Below are 16507 nucleotides of genomic sequence, written 5' to 3'. Positions count from 1 at the left end.
GATGAAGGGCAGAACTAAATGTTAACAAAGGTTTTGGTACATACAAGCTCTTGTGTGGAAGAATTGTAATTTTGTTTCTTTTTTTTAACAACAAGGTTTCAACTCTGAGGCAAAAATGAACAAAATACAACAAATGGACACGGTAAAGAGGTAAAATTGACTTTATGGCACAAAGTGCATCAATAGTACAGTCTTAAATCAATCTTGAATAAAGTCTATTAGTATGTAGAACTCAATGAATACATATAGCTGATTTACATGATGAATGGGGGAAAAATAGGCACAGGTTCTTTTAGTTCATACAAAAAAGTTTTCTTATTTACTTGTGATGAAACATAAAATCAAACATGACTGTAAAAAATGAATAGAAGAAGTATAACATTGCCATTAAGTCTATACACTGTCAGTGTGTGAATAAAGCAAAGTAAAAGCAGCTAGTATGGTAAACGTCTATATGAAACATAGTGTGACGGTCTGTGACTTTGTTGGTGAGGATCTGACTAATGCACAAGTTAATAAAAAAGACCATTAAAATTAATTGGTTAAACTCAGACGTCTGCAGTGGTCTTTGTGTGATTTCTTTATGTACAGGAAATAAAACTCTGGACTTACAAATTGGTAGCCTGTCCATATTGCACTTAATGGTGACCAGAAAAACCACCAACTTAAAGGAATGGCTCACCAAAAAAAAAAAAAAAGAAATCTAAGCTTATTACTCACATCAACATTGCTATTTAAGTGGATTTACTGATTTCCGCTTCTCAACATTTTGCCGTGCTTCTGCATATTCAAACTAGACATGTCACATTATGGTAGGTATTAAAACAATGATACCAAACATTATTGGTTGGTCCCGTGTAGGATCGAGACAATGCCGATGTTTAAATAGCAAAAACGTAAGGGCAAAAAATGTCTCCCTTTGTGTTTGAGATTTGAAACAACATGATTGTGACTAAATAACTGCGTATTAGATTAATATTGCGTTACACCTCTATTTGAACATGGGCTCAATTTTGGAAAAATACTTCAATGTGAAACTATAAATTTGTTGCACATCTGCAATGTAGTGTCGCTCACACAGTCACACTAGCTACCTAAAAAGTATTACGGGTCACAGTGATATCGGAGCTGGGCGTTAATTTGAACTGATTCAGCTCCTAACTGCGTAAAACATTTATTTGTTGCGAAAAAACACAACCCAGTAACACCCAGAGCGGCCGAGATAAAGGGTTTAATCAATTCCTCCCCAATACCTCTTAAACTTCCACAGCACCTCTTCCAATAAGCTCTGTGGTGTCATTATCTGTTGGGTGACCCTCCTCATTCTCGGTACCTTTGTCTGTGTCCTCTATAGGCGAGTAGTATCCATCATAGCCCACGACGGGCAAGTCGTGCTGCGGGGTCTGCTGCAGGCACTGTGCAGCGGTCGCTACAGTGGAGGAGTAATTGGGAGGCGGGGTGGGGGTGGAGGAAGAGGAAGGGGACCCAGGGTAAGAGGGACGAAGCAGGGGCGTGCGTTCAGAATCTGCCTCGCTTATTGTTCCTTCCTCTTCAGCTTGCCGTGGCGCCGTCTCTTCTTCGGAATCTGAGGATTCGGAGTACTCCGGGTTGGAACGGGTTACCCTCTGCTTACACACGGGGCAGGTTTTCTTCGTTTTGGTAAGCCAGGGGTCCACACACCTGCAGTGGTAAGCTAAAGGATGGGAGCAAAATAATGAATTGATAAAAATCTGTAAACATCAACAGAAAAATAAGTAAAAACAAATGTCACATGTGATCAAATAGACAGAAGGTCCAGTCGCTCGGTTACCGTGTGAACACGGCAGAACTCTCAATTTGTCCCCTTCTTCATATTCATCCAGGCAAATGGCACAAACGTCATAGTTATCACCTGAGAAAACACGGTCCAAAAAACAACGACAAAGAAGAATCAATCAGAATTTGTTAGTTATAATCTATAATATACTTAAAGGACACCTATTATGCTCAGTTTAACAAGAGCTAATACAAGTCTCAGGTGTGCCCAAAACATGTCTGTAAGGTTTTAGCTCAAAATACCACACAGATAATTTATTATAGCATGTCCAAAATCCTCCTATTTGGGTGGGAGCAAAAAAAGGTTGTTTCATGGGTGTACCTTAAAATGCAAATGAGCTACAGCTCCTTACTCCCTTACCAACAGACAGTGAGCACTTTTAGTTCAAATAGAACTGAACTGTGTCAATACAGTCTGAGACAATAGTATCTCACTATTGATATATGGCTGAAAGCGTACAACTCGCTGAGAATGGAAACTATGGTAATGCAGGACTGTCAGTCAGTGGCTGTGGGCGGGGCTTTACCAGTGTGACATCACATAAACAAGAGAATCAAAACGACATGCCTAATGAGACTGGTTTGGTTTAATGGGGTTTAAAAAAGGAGTGGATTTTTTTATTGTAAGGAGGTTGTGCCCACACATTGCCAACACACATCTATGTCTAAACACCTTGTGAAAAGAAGATTTTGCATAATAGGTGCTCTTTAATTGCACAACTTTCACAGCAGTTGTGTTGTACACACAAAGAAGCAGCAAAAACTCAAGCTGTCCATTTTTGGACACATGTATTGGTTTACATACAAACAAAAATGATTTTTATGCAACTGTGAGCACTTATTTGATTAATTTCCTTTAAATATGTAATGCATGGGTCTCATAACATTAATATGAATCATAGACTGTAAAAAAAAGATGGACGATGCCCGTTCGCTCTTCCATTGGTGAAAAGTGAAGGCGCCAGTGTCCCGATACGGCGCTGACATTTTTGGTCTCGAGTCGGCGCAGTAGCGATTTCGGGACCAGTCCTGCGCAGTAGTGAGTAGGAAAGGGCGATTTATAGTCGTGCGTAGGTTCTACGCCGTAGCTAGGCTATCCGTAGCCTGTGCGTAGCTCTGCGTATCCTGACGCGCACCTCACAAAAAATTTAACAGCGTCAGATCTACGCGGACCGCAAGCGCTGTGATTGGTCCACCAGAACCCCTCCCGTCAGGTAAAAAAAACTGCTTCATAGGTATTTCCGTTTGTGTAAAGAATATAATAACCGGTCCGTGCATGAAGGCGCCGGCATGGCGCGTTCACTTGCATTGCATTGTTAACTAGAATGCACCTCATCATAAATGAATAAAACTCAGCGTAGGCCTATATGTCTCATACATTTGCATTAAATATCTTTGCTGCATTTGTTCTAGAACAGACAAGGGTACCTGCCTTGGCCGGTGCGTCTTTTACGCATTCTGAAGGTGCCCGTTTTTCCCATTAGTTTTATCGTGTTGCAGTCTATTAGGCAGCATTCCGCAAAAGATGGGCTTAGATTTGGAAATACATTACATCTACATGATGATCATCCTCTGTCTTTATTATTGTTAGCACTGCCTCAAACTAAAGCGCAGTCTCTTTGGAGATGTCATTTTCTTAAATGAGCCGCGGCAATTTTCAAATGAGCTTCACAAATGCCTTTATTTTCCCCTTGTACCTAAACCATTTCGTAACTAAGCAGCATTTGTCCTCCGATTTGGCGCCGCGTTTGCGGGACTCATGTTTTGCGCTGTAGGGGATTTAAAAAAAGTGTTGTGAGCTGTGTGTGTGTGTGAGCCAGAGACAGAGAGCGCAGAGAGATGCGACAGAGTTGCGAAATTGCAGGCTCGAAATGGTTATTTTAAATAGCGTAGCACATTTTAAACTAATAGGCCTATCGGTTAACCGGTTTCAACCGGCTAATGAGGCTCGGTGGCCGGTAAAGAAAATGTTTCGTTTTCGCCATCCCTAGTATGTAGGTTTTGCAAATCTTTAACATGTACTAATACACACTTAAACACCAAAGAAAATTTTAAAACGTGAATCGGACAATAGGTGCTCTTTAAAATGTAACCAGGACATTACTGATTTAAAGCATTGTTTGCCGTGGCTCACCTTTAACAAACTTGTGAGTGGGAATCTTCTTCAGCTGCTCCTTGGAGAGTCTGTTTTTCCGGAGTCTCTTCCTGTGCTGAACACACCTCACAATCTAAACAACACAAACATTATCAGTCCCATTGAATATACAGCCTGCAGTATTTAGACACACACTTCTAATGAATCTGCCAATTTCAGCAACTCGGGTCAAAATTTATCTCCCAAATGCATTCTAAAGAAATCTGTGCTTTCAACTTCACTGAAACAGTTTGTTAAGGGGACTTTCTGTGCCAAAATGACAGCACTCTTGTGAACAAAGTGAGGTCCATGTAGTAATGATTTCAAAGCTTGGTCTTCATGCACCCAAACTGCACAACTTTAGAATGAACCAGAACTATGAGCCAGACCTCATCGCCCAAATTCATAGCTTGACCTCGCTGTATACACAGAAGCCACCGAGACAGGTTTGTCATTCTGTGCCATGAATGTCATTCAATGGCAACCACGATCACCTATTATGAACCTGCATTGCCTTACAAAAGTGAATATATCAAACTGTATCAATGAGCTCGTTTACATGCACACCAATAATGCGGTTATAATGGGATTTTGGCAATACTGTGATTATACTTTACCTCATGTAAACGCAATGCTTCGATAAAAATAATGCGATTAAGCTCATAATCGCAGTAAGTATCGCATTAAAAGAGGTGGCGTACGTCGTTTTTAATCACAGCATGCGTCCATGTAAACACTTTAATCGCATTTATACCGCACTACCTGAAGTGCGCGCGTGTTTTAGTCACGCACCTTAACCACAAAATTTTAAACTTGACATTAGGAAGTTTTACATGAACTCTGCCAACACGACTCGCTGTCAGCAGTCTGCCTTCATTCAGAAACAGCTAAAAATACCACGACAGCAGTGTATAAAACCTTTAAGGGACATTATAACGATAATTATAACGATAAATATATTAGTGACCACATCATAATGATAACTTCATGCTAATTCGCTCAACGAGCGCGGCATTACCCTATATTGGATATTTCTTTTAATAAAAACTTTTTTGCAATTGTTTACATGTCACTGAATATGTACATATGCTGTTCTTGTTGCATTTACACAGCGGGAAACCAGCAGATGTCCTCGACCCTAGAAAGCAACGAATGAGCTTTCTACTGCATTTTAAGTGCGCGTGCACTTAAAGTTCAAATAGATTTGATTGGCTGTCAATGGTTTATCGTTCATCATGTGCCAAAATCGCTATCGTTATAGTTGTTGTGTGAACTCTGCTATTATCTATAATATAAAACGATTTTTAAAACTATATTTTTATATCGTTTTAATGTGAACGCCCTTTACAGGCACTGTCATATTTATATCTTCATCACGGCACCGGATAATGAAATCTATAACAATGTGTTTGTCATTTAACATAAGTAAATTAAATCAGTGGACCATATATGTGAGTTCATCATTTGTGCTCTGCATTGGGCTATGTGTGAATAATCAGAAAATAAAAACTGCATGTAAACCGGAGTGAAGAGGTTAGCTCCAGTCATGTAAACATCTTACTGCGATTAAGACCTTACTCGCATTATTGGAAATAATCGCATTATTGGTGTGCATGTAAACGAGCTGAATGTTCTGAGAAAAAGGTGTGATTTATAATGAGGTCTCTTATATAACAAAGTTGTGATGACATTTCCAACATGCTTCAGTGAACCGAGCACAGAAAATAACAGTGTGTGACATATGACATATTTCTATAAACAAAGACATTATACATAATAATTTCACTAATTTAAAGCTTGTTTAAACTAATCTGGCCCATTCAAAGAAGTAGAAATATGTTACATGGACTAAACTATATCTAACTACTAGGGATGCTCCGATCGATCGGCCGCAGATCGGTAACTTATCGGCCGATAACGGCATTAAATGACTCGATCGGTCCTCGTTAAATTTGCCGATCTCGTGAACCGATCTTTCTGTTTACTTTTGTCTGTCATGATATGGCTCCTCAATGCGGCTGCACGTAGAGACCATTTTTACGCAGTGAGAGCATTTTTATAACCCGTGGCTGATGAGCGACGTGTAGATTTGCATTTCTCTCTTTGCCTTTACAGAGATATGTGTATTTTCTATGAGGACGCTGTCCGGTCCTAACATCGCGACCCGTCTTCACATCCCCATCAAACAGCGTATACAACACATATCTATCGCGGACAATTGCATCCTGTCAAAAGTTTATTATTTGTATGCGTTTTAAAGTTTTGAGCGTTTAAACTTTAATTTTCCTCAAAGCTGCTCTCGTCTGCATACAGCCGCCGCGCGCACACACAGCAGCCTGTCATCAGTGCACGTGAACAGAGCGATCTCTTTACAGAGATATGTGTATTTTAGCGAGGACGCGGTCCGGTCCTAATATCGCGACCCGTCTTCACATCCCTATCAAACAGCGTATACAACACATATCTATCGCGGACAATTGCATCCTCATGTCCAAAGTTTATTATTTGCATGCGTTTTAAAGTTTTGAGCGTTTAAACTTTAATTTTCCTCACAGCTGCTCTTGTCTGCATACACCCGCCGCGCGCACACACAGCAGCCTGTCATCAGTGCACGTGAACAGAGCGATCTCTGTCAAGTCTTAAAGCTACAGTAACCTAATTAATCTCTCAATAAAATCACTCTCTGCTCTTGACTAAAGAACTGTTGTACTTCATACGAATGCGTGTATATTTAATTCATACAGTAAAGACTGTTAACTGTTTTATTTTCATTAGTTTTTACAGACATAAGCCTTTTTGAAGGCATATTAAATTTCTCTTTGCAGAAGAAATATTTGTTGTGCTAATTTATTTGATTCTCTATTAAAACAATAATATACCTAATTACTGCAAGTAATATAACAAAGGCAACATCTGTGGTTTTACTTTATCTAGAAAAAATGTTAAAAGTTACAGTCATCAAAGAGCTTGCATATTAGCTTGAAAATCGGTATCGGCATTGGTATCGGCCGATCACGAAGACAACAAATCGGTGATCGGTATCGGCCTGCAAAAATCCTGATCGGAGCATCCCTACTAACTACAAAACATAATTGTTACTTAAAAACTAAAATAATGCTCAAGACTTCCATTTCAATAATTTGCACACGAATTAATGCACATAAGTACATGTACTGACCAGTATAATAACCATGACGAGGATGATCATGCCCACCACTCCGGTGAAGGGAATGAGATAATACGAGATAGGGAAGGAGAACTCTGGTTTGAGAATCACGTAAGCCCTGCAGCGGAGAGAAAGCCCTGAAAATGCTCATCATGTACTTTAAAGGACACCTATTATGCCTATTTTATAAGATGTAATACAAGTCTCAGGTGTGCCTAGAATGTGCCTGTGAAGTTTTAACTGAAAATACCCAACACATCATTTATTAAAGCATGTCCAAAATACCCCTATGTGGGGAGCAAAAAGCACTGCTACAGCTCCTTACTACCTTACCAACAGACAGTGAGCAACTTTCGGCTAAAATACATCTGTTTCCTGTGAATACAGTCTGAGACAATAATATATTTAGCTGCATTAGCGCAACAAAATGCTAACAAATTCAAATTAACAATTCAGTAGCTATGGGTGGGGCTTTATCAGTGTGACATCACATTAAAGGACAAGTTTGGTATATTACACTTAAAGCCCTGTTTTCAGAATGTTTATGATGAAATAGAACGGTTTTGACTGAAATTTGGACATATGATGCTGGCCCGAGAATTTTCGGGTGTTTGTTCTATCACCTCCCACCTCTACAATGGCTGTATAGGTGCACTGGAACAATCCTTGCTAAAATGCATTAAACCTTTGTTTACAAAGACGTGAAACTCACTGAGTGGTCAGGGGTGTTCACTGATATGCTCACACAAAAATCGCCGCAAAAGACGCTCTCCAACAGGTTTTATCATAGTTTTTGTCCAACTCCATTGATTTGTATTAGATGTGCTGTGAGGTACGATATAACTCCGAGCCGGGAACGTTGTTTGTATTCTTGCAATTGGCAAAGGCGGATTATCGCCACCAACTGGGCTGGTGCATCTATTATTCAAGCTCTCAACGGAAGAATGTACAAGTGTGAGGCGTTTGGAAAAATAGGTCCACAAGTTTACAACGAATGCTAAAACACCTGTTGGAAAGTATCTTTTGCAGCGATTTTTGTGTGAGCATATCAGTGAACACCCCTGACCACTCGGTGAGTTTCACGTCTTTGTAAACAAAAGTTTTATGCATTTTAGGAAGGATTGTTTCAGTGCACCTATGCAGCCATTGTTGAGGTGGGAGGCGATAGAACAAACACCCGAAAACTCCCGGGCCAGCACCACACGTCCAAATCCCAGTCAAAACCACTCCACCTCATCACAAACAATCTAAAAACAGGGCTCCAAGTGCAAAACACCGAACCTGTCCCTTAACAAGAAAATCAAAACAGCATTTCCAATACGACTGCTTTGGTTTAATGGGGATTAAAAAAGAATGAGAAGCTGGATTATTTTTATTATAGGGTTGTTGTGTTCACACACTGCCAACATACATTTATGTACAAACACCTTGTAAAAATTTATTTTGCATAATAGGTGCCCTTTAACTGAATTTAAATGTAACTTATACACCACCAGCTGGAGACTTGTATCCTCAAAAGTAATGATTTCGTAAACTATTGTAATATAAATTGTGTCCGTGAATTTATTTCTTTATTATAAATTCTTTTTGTTGTGTAAGAGTGCATGTTATTCTCACCCTTTCTCTGGCATGATAAAGGTGTGCAGTATTTCAGAGGCGTAGAAGCTCGTGAACACAGAGGGAATATGGATCTCATCAGCAATAGTGTCTAAAAAAAAAAAAACATCAGACATTGCTGGTCAAATGCTTGCTACGTGTATGAAATCTCTGCAGAATTCAAACATGTGACTCTACAGCCCTATTTACACAGAGATTCCAGAAAATATGCAGATAATGTTTCGGGGATTTGTCCCGGAATGTGTGATTTTGGTTTATTTACACTGCCAGTGATTTCCTAGATCTGTGCAACCCCACACACATCCCCAAAAAATAGTATAAGGACACGTGACATCGTGGTGTATTGTAAATATAATTGTGCACTTGGTGGATTTTTTTGCATCTTAAAATGTCCACCGTGTAGATTTTAAACAGTGTCTAGCAGTGAGATTGCAAACAACGGCTCAGTCCACACCTCACCGCTCCCCTTTGAAATGCATAGAGAAGCTACAGTAGCCACCACAGGACAAACATATCATCATCTGAGACAAAGTAGTAACAAAACGCACTCTATAGAGCAGTTTGTCCGTTTAGGGCTACTGTAGAAACATGGGGCTGCGAAACGGCGACTTACATGTAAGGGACCCGAGATGTATGTAAAAAACGGCTCATTCTAATCTAATAAAAACGATACAGTTCATTTTGTAAGGTCTTTATACAGCACTGATAATAGTTATGTATATTATATTGCATTTCTGTCAAGAGATCCTTTTAAAAGGAACTCAATGCACCTTTAAATTTGCTTATGATCCGCGATTTCTCTTAAGAGACCACACTTTCGATCATAAACTAGTGCATTGCCTACTGCTCCATAAAAGGGTCAGTTCATCACAGAATTAAAATTTTGTCATTAATTACCCTCGCGTTGTTCACACAAGGGGCATTTTGGGACTGATTCCAATAATGTTACTAAGATCCCATTCTGGAATCAATTACGAGACATGTTTGCACAAAATTTTGCCCTGTGGAAATTTTCCAGGATCAACATGGTGTGTGGTAGGGGTTTAGTTCTCCACCACCCTAAATCTGCTGCTTATCTGTATTCATTCATTCATTAAAGCAACACTATGTAGTTTTTCAACCTTTAAATAATGTCTCTAAAATTATTTCAGTGATATAACAACTCTTAAAGGCGGAGTCCATGATGTTTGAAAGCCAATGTTGATATTTGAAATCACCTAAACAAACACGCCCCTACCCCAATAGAATCTGGACCTTCTGTTGATAGACCCGCCCCACACATACGCAACCCGGCATTTGATTTGATTGGCTATAAGTGTGTTTTGGTAGTCGGCCCGTCTTCTTTTCCAAAGCGTTTTTCAAACATCGTGGACTCCGCCTTTAACTGGACAAATTCTACTGCTGCTGCAACCTGAGCAGCCTCCTAGCTGCTACAAGCACACTCGGAAAGTCGAGGTGGAGGGTAGAGCACACAGCCCCGCCCCTCCCCCTGCCTGCAGAAGAGTGTCTGATACCAGGCACTGTTGCACTATTCAACCACATGGGGGAGCCGTAAGTCATTTTACATGGAAACTACATAGTGTTGCTTTAAATATTTTATTCATCACTCATCTCCATGAGTAAATCCCACAGATGTGCCTCACAGTCTAATGTACAGATTCAGTGTGTGCAAGCTTATGACTTTTTAACAAACATAAATGAAACAAACAAAACATCAATGCAAGTGTGTGCATCTCTTACCATTGCTATAGTTCATACTAAGCAGTGAATTCGAGTTCACGTTGTGCACAATGGCTGCACTAAAACCAGCCTGCTGTGCGTGTAGTACCTAAACAGTAGATAAACATGAACTTTAATCACTCCATTTGTTATTCATTACATATTCTGCAGTCAAATATACATGACTTTTATAACACATGAAAGGTCATAATTACCATTTGACCGTCTGATTTGACTTTTTTATGTCAGGTTTCAATCATTTCTATGAACTATAGCTATATTTTTAGTTTTTAATAATGGAAAATATGGTAAAACATTAACCTTGATATCAAAGTTACATTCAAAGCGGCGAATGAGGACGATGTAATGTGTAGTGCTGTTAGGATCTGAGGGTGTTGGGGATACAGGAGGAGGATCTATGGGGGTACAGGCGTTGTGAGGTTGAGCTTCAATGAGCACACCCTGAGAGAGATAGCGAGAAAGAGAGAGGGACAAAGAAATATTGATATATAAATTGCACTCTCTTTATAATTTAAATAATAAAAAAAAACAATCATCTAATTGGAGACAATCATTACCTTAACTCCATCCGTTGGGAGAGAAGGACCAAAGAGAGCAGGCATATCTTCAAACAGCATTGAGGCATTACTGTAATGCTGCATGGATCAACACAGAGGAGATCAGCATCCAATGGGCAGACAAATCAAAAATCCAAGAAAAATCCAAAATTAACCTTATAAATTTTTTAACCCATTCAAATCATCTGTCCCAGTGTCCCCGCCCCCATGAAAATATATTGAAGGGCTTTAAAAGTTATAGGGTACTTTAACACTGTGCTTTCTGTCTTTTCATGTCAAAACAAATGTTTTCCACTATAAAAAGATGAAAACTATTAAACTCAGAAAACAGCTACTTACAGCGTAGATATACGCATGTCCAGGAGAGGGCATCAGAGTGCAGAAGACGACAAAGACCAATACACCCAGTCCAGTCCCCATATACACCATTATAATTTATACTGGCTGAAGACCTACACACAAGAAAAAGCATGTTTTACAAAATGTATCACTAATTACAAAAACAAACAACTTCTTGAGACAAATGATCAATATATTTCATGCATTTAAATCATAAATGTAGAAAGCAAGGGATAATCCCTTGTCTATATCTGTATTACAAATTAGCAAGTGTAACTTACATTTTTATTGTTATTTAATACATTTGACTGTCTTTAGCTGCGAAACCCTACAGATGCATGCAATCTTTTTTTGGCACACACCTCTAAAAAAATCCACTTCTTTGGACAAGACAAATCTTCTTTGGCAAAATCACTAAAGATGAAACTAAAAATATTGCAAAAAATAAAAGTGATTAAAAATTAAACCCGAGGCCGACCCGAGCGGGTTTGGGTCTAAAAGTATCACAGGTGCTACTACGGACACAGTTTGGGTATAATATTAGCGGCATCGGCTCTCTGGTAATTTAAAATTAATATGTTTTGGGTAAACGGACCGAAGTCGAACACCCAAACTATTATAAGGGTTGTCTCGGGTCGGGTCTTTCTTGAAAAAAAATTATTTATGCATGTCATTTAAAAAGTGATTCGGTTCGGGTACATTCCTTTGGACCCGGAAAGACTTCTAGTCCAATTCCTTACAAGGGACACGAGTCACCCTATTCATCTTCCATGCACCTAGAGCACTGCTTCCCAATCCTGGTTCTCGAGTACCCCCCTCCCAGAAAGTTTTAGATGTCTTCTTATTTAACACACCTGATTCAACACGTCAGCCTCCTTCCAGAATGGTTAACACGTCTCCCTAACAAACTGATGAGTTGAATCAGGTGTGTTAAATAAGGAGAAATCTAAAACATTCTGGGAGGGGGTACTTGAGGACCAGGATAGAGGGTATGTGACGTGACGTCACCTTCAGCAAAAGTGCCTGCGGTTACGCCCACTGAGTGGCAAAAGACAGAGCGGCAGCATTTGTGTACAGTGTGAATGTGAAATCAGCAAAAACACGGGGAAAACGTTTCTAAATGGGAAACAGCTGTTGTGCGATAGACTTTACTAACAGATTAACAAGAATTTGGAGCTATCGTTTTACAGACTGCCAAAAAACACCGAAAGGAGAAGTAAATTGATGATTCATGCCAACGTCCACAGACCACAGGTGGGTTGACAAGTTGTTAGGGTCACTATCAAGCAGAGGTTTTACTTTCTACTTAAAAGTATTTTTTTAAGTATTTGTATTTTATTCGTGTTTCTCTTTGAAAAACATACATTCCAAAGCATATTATAATAATTTTTACTCTATTACATTTCATAAATACAAGTTTTAGTTTTACATTTAATATTTAACTACATTAACGTACCTTTACTCAAGTAAAATTACACAATTTTAATGTAATTAGGTATTAAATAAATTTTAAAGCAACACTATGTATTTTTTTTTTACCTTTAAAGTCGCAATGAAATTGAAATGAAAAACTATATATATTTTTTTTATATTGTGGTATTATTAACAAATGACTTATCTGTCAGCTTAATAATTTTTTTTAAATTCGTGTGTGCTCATAATTTTTAATCAAAAATGCAAATCTCCTCCCCTCCTAAAAACGATCTCTCTTCACTTCCGGTCAAAAGTATGGCAGGTGGGCGGGGTCCGGGAGAAGATCGCAGCGATTAGCAATTAGCAACACGACACAACTTCAAACGATCCAATCAGATCTCGATGGACAAATTCAAATCCAGCCCTGCCTTATTTCATCTCAAAAGCCATTTCATTCGGATATACGTCACCACGGGGAAAATAAGGCAATCGCTACTTCCGTTTCATGGCGACTTTAAATAATGTCTCTAAAATTATTTCAGTGATAGAACAACTTTAAACTGGACAAATTGTACTGTTGCTGCAACCTGAGCAGCCTCCTAGCTGCTACAAGCACACTCTGAAAGTGGCGGTGGAGGGTAGAGCACACAGCCCCGCCCCTCCCCCTCCCTGCAGAAGAGTGTCTGATATCAGGCACGGTTGCGCTTTTCAACCACATGGGGGAGCTGTAAGTCATTTTTACATGGAAACTACATAGTGTTGCTTTAATATGCAATATTAAAGAATACACAATATGATTCTATGCTTTAGAATGTAGTGAAGTAAATTTTTCCCAATACAAATACCCTAATAAAGCACAGATGCTTGGAAAATGTAACAATGTAACTAAGTATTGTCCACCTCTGATATCAAGTCCAACTAAATTCAATTTAAGCTGATAATAGTCAGTTTTACTGGCATTTTCGCAGCAGCGTGTATGAAAACCAGCCATTTTGTTGCACGTTTGGCACTCAACAGGGCGAGTTCCAGCGTGGTCACGTGGAAAAGTGACGTCAATACATACCCTCTATTGGGAAGCATTGACTTAGAGGACTTTGCTGAAAAATTGACTTGCCATTTAGCGGATTCTGCCAACAAAACCGTATTTTTAAATGGCCTAAGGCCAGGATTAAGCAGATTTGAACTTAGCATTTGATGAACATACACATCAAGAGCATTCGGTTAATATCAAGAAGTCATTTTTGACAGAGGTGGCGTTTAGTGGGTTTTGCATCTAAGCTCTTTATTTATTTATTATGTGTTAATGTTTTCATGTTTCTAAGGCTTTTTTAGTATGTCTGGAGAACGGATGAAATTAACCATGACTCTTATAAGCACAACCGATTTCAATTCTTGCTAAACTGAGGAAACTGTTATTTCAATGACTCATGAGCCCCTTTAAGGAAGTGAAACTAACCAGTAGTGTTGAACAATAAACCGATTTTGGAAAGGTGCCGCAAAACCCTACTTTTAAGAATGATACTTTTCCTCATTTTATTAGTAGACACTTTAAGAATGACTGCCTACAAATAAGAGCCGTATTTCCTGTTTTTGATAAGTCATGTGACAACATATACTGTATTTGGCAACACTTTAATAACAATGACTTAATAATGAACAGGACTTCTACAGTATTTATTGATCTTTGCTAACCTTAAAATCTATATAGCATAATATATAAATATATATATTTTAAAGGAGTCATAGCGTGCATAGCTGCTGGGGTGTGTCACAGTATTAAACATGTTCAGATGAGATTTCCATCAGCTGAACAGACACCGACAAGTCTGATTTTGTATACCGAATACTGTCATGTCAAACTGTCTGATATTTTTACTCTCCTCCAATCATAATACAAAAGTTACCTTCCTGAACATTGAATAAATCAGACTCAAAAGATTCAAATGCTTATAATCGGTCATAACATTTCTATTCATAAATCTACAATTGTGGTACTGCAAACACCAGCCGGTGAATGTTATCAATAATAAAGTAAATACAGTTTATCTTTTATCTAGGGCAAACAAACGCTGGTTAATAAAAGTTTAATTTTAAATTCAAAGTGAGTTTGAATTTCTATAACTGTTGTTGGGTTTTCATAAAAATAGTATTGAACCACAAACTAAGCATCTGTTTTAAAGTAAGGGGGAAATCCAGGTTTTTATTTCTGTAACAAAGTAAGTTTATCACTTTTATATCGTAATGGCTTATTTATTTTGTTAATAATGAATAATGGTAATTATTATTAAAAAGTGTAAAATTAGTTTATTAATCTGTGGTAAAATTTCCTCAGCACATCCGTGAAGACTCGTCTTTGTTTTTTATGTTTTGACATTCAAAGATGTTTTACTATTTAAAAGCTGCACAAACGGTTTTAAATCAAGGCTTAAAATATCAAAATCTAAAAATAAATATTAGTAGTAAAACTTTGTAGTAGTGTGTAGCTTTTGCACTTTTAAAAGTACACTGCTACAGGTGAATGGTGTAATTTAGTAACTTATTTAGCTATAATTGAAAAATCTAATTGAGTAAATATTTATGTTTTTAATCAGATTAGTCAATTAACCATAAAAAAATTGGTTGATTAATTGATTATGAAAATAATCATTAGTTGCAGGCAGCCCTACATTTAAACACAATATAAATAAATTAAACACCACACAAATGTGGATTTGTAGATGCTAAACAGCAAATGTTATGTATACATCATTGAATACTTTCCCATTGTAACACATAATATATTTCCAAAACACATATTAACTACCACAATACTGTGTGTTAGTGTTGACTGCACCTGTCAAGTTATTTTTTTGGCAGAAAGTGCATGTTCATTAATATTTTTGCCACAATTAATGTAAACAAAAAGGCAAAAAAAACGTAAATTTGATGTTAAATCGATGTTATTATTATCTTTGCTGGCGCTGACGCAGCACGCACGTTAACCTCATAAACCAGCTAAACAAGTAGTGTTATCTAACAATCCGTGTCGCTATACAATTCACAAATAAAACTTCACGATAACTAATAATAATTAGCTTTCGTATGAAATTTGTAACGTTAAGTTATCTGACAGACAAAAATAAACCCCCAATCCATTACATGAACCCATAATCCTATCTTAAAAAACAATGCTTTCCGTTCTCAACTTTATCACATGGTTACTGAAACGACCAACACGAACCAAAATAGCTTAAATGCCACGGTGTCGTGTGTTTTGTAATGCAGAAATGTGATTTAAGTGTTTTGTAATTGTCTTTACTTACTGTACACAGGAAAGTCTGCTAGCTGGATTAGCACTTGTGATGCTAGTCTCGTAAATTACCCGCGTCTCGCTTTATTACAAGCGTGCTCACTGTATCACGGCGATTAGTTTCCTTAAAGTTCCTTCCCGTAACGTATCGATCTGTATCGGAAACCGCTCACTGTGATGGTCTGATTTGGCCCTTCCTGAAATAACGACCATCTGTTTGTTTACGGTTCTGTGAGGACGGCGAAAATCGCGAGAATAGCTGTTATCGCGATGCCACGCGTGAGCCATCTAGAGGTTCATGATGGAACTGCAAATCATATAGGGATTTTTTTTTAAAAAACAACGTTAAAAAATATTACAAATTGAAATGAATATATTAAAAATATAATATAATACAAATGCTTCAGTTAACACACAATAAAATTGATAAAGGTTAA

At 38.1% G+C, this 16507-nt stretch overlaps 1 protein-coding gene across 1 annotated transcript; it reads right to left on the bottom strand.

Annotated features, from left to right (window-relative positions):
- Positions 1–145: 145 nt before the first annotated feature.
- Positions 146–16329, bottom strand: rnf167 (ring finger protein 167). Its single transcript, XM_055200827.2, has 10 exons — positions 16084–16329; positions 11369–11481; positions 11030–11107; positions 10773–10913; positions 10473–10560; positions 8733–8823; positions 7128–7233; positions 3950–4043; positions 1811–1891; positions 146–1693 (listed from the first exon to the last, which is right to left on the bottom strand). The coding sequence occupies exons 2-10, from the start codon at positions 11456–11458 to the stop codon at positions 1257–1259; spliced, it is 1206 nt and encodes a 401-aa protein (XP_055056802.1). The 5' UTR covers positions 11459–11481; positions 16084–16329; the 3' UTR covers positions 146–1256.
- Positions 16330–16507: the final 178 nt, after the last annotated feature.

Source organism: Misgurnus anguillicaudatus, chromosome 22 (assembly GCF_027580225.2).
Source record: "Misgurnus anguillicaudatus chromosome 22, ASM2758022v2, whole genome shotgun sequence".
Taxonomy (NCBI): domain Eukaryota; kingdom Metazoa; phylum Chordata; class Actinopteri; order Cypriniformes; family Cobitidae; genus Misgurnus; species Misgurnus anguillicaudatus.
The sequence above is the reverse complement of the archived record's forward strand: the minus strand, read 5'-3'. Positions and strand labels throughout refer to the sequence as shown.

Coding starts and splice junctions, on each gene's coding strand:
- rnf167 (XM_055200827.2), bottom strand. CDS start 11,458: ATGGTGTATATGGGGACTGGACTGGGTGTATTGGTCTTTGTCGTCTTC. Junction 10,914..11,029: donor TCCCAACGGATGGAGTTAAG/GTAATGATTGTC, acceptor TATCTCTCTCAG/GGTGTGCTCATTGAAGCTCA. Junction 1,892..3,949: donor CACTCACAAGTTTGTTAAAG/GTGAGCCACGGC, acceptor GTGTTTTCTCAG/GTGATAACTATGACGTTTGT.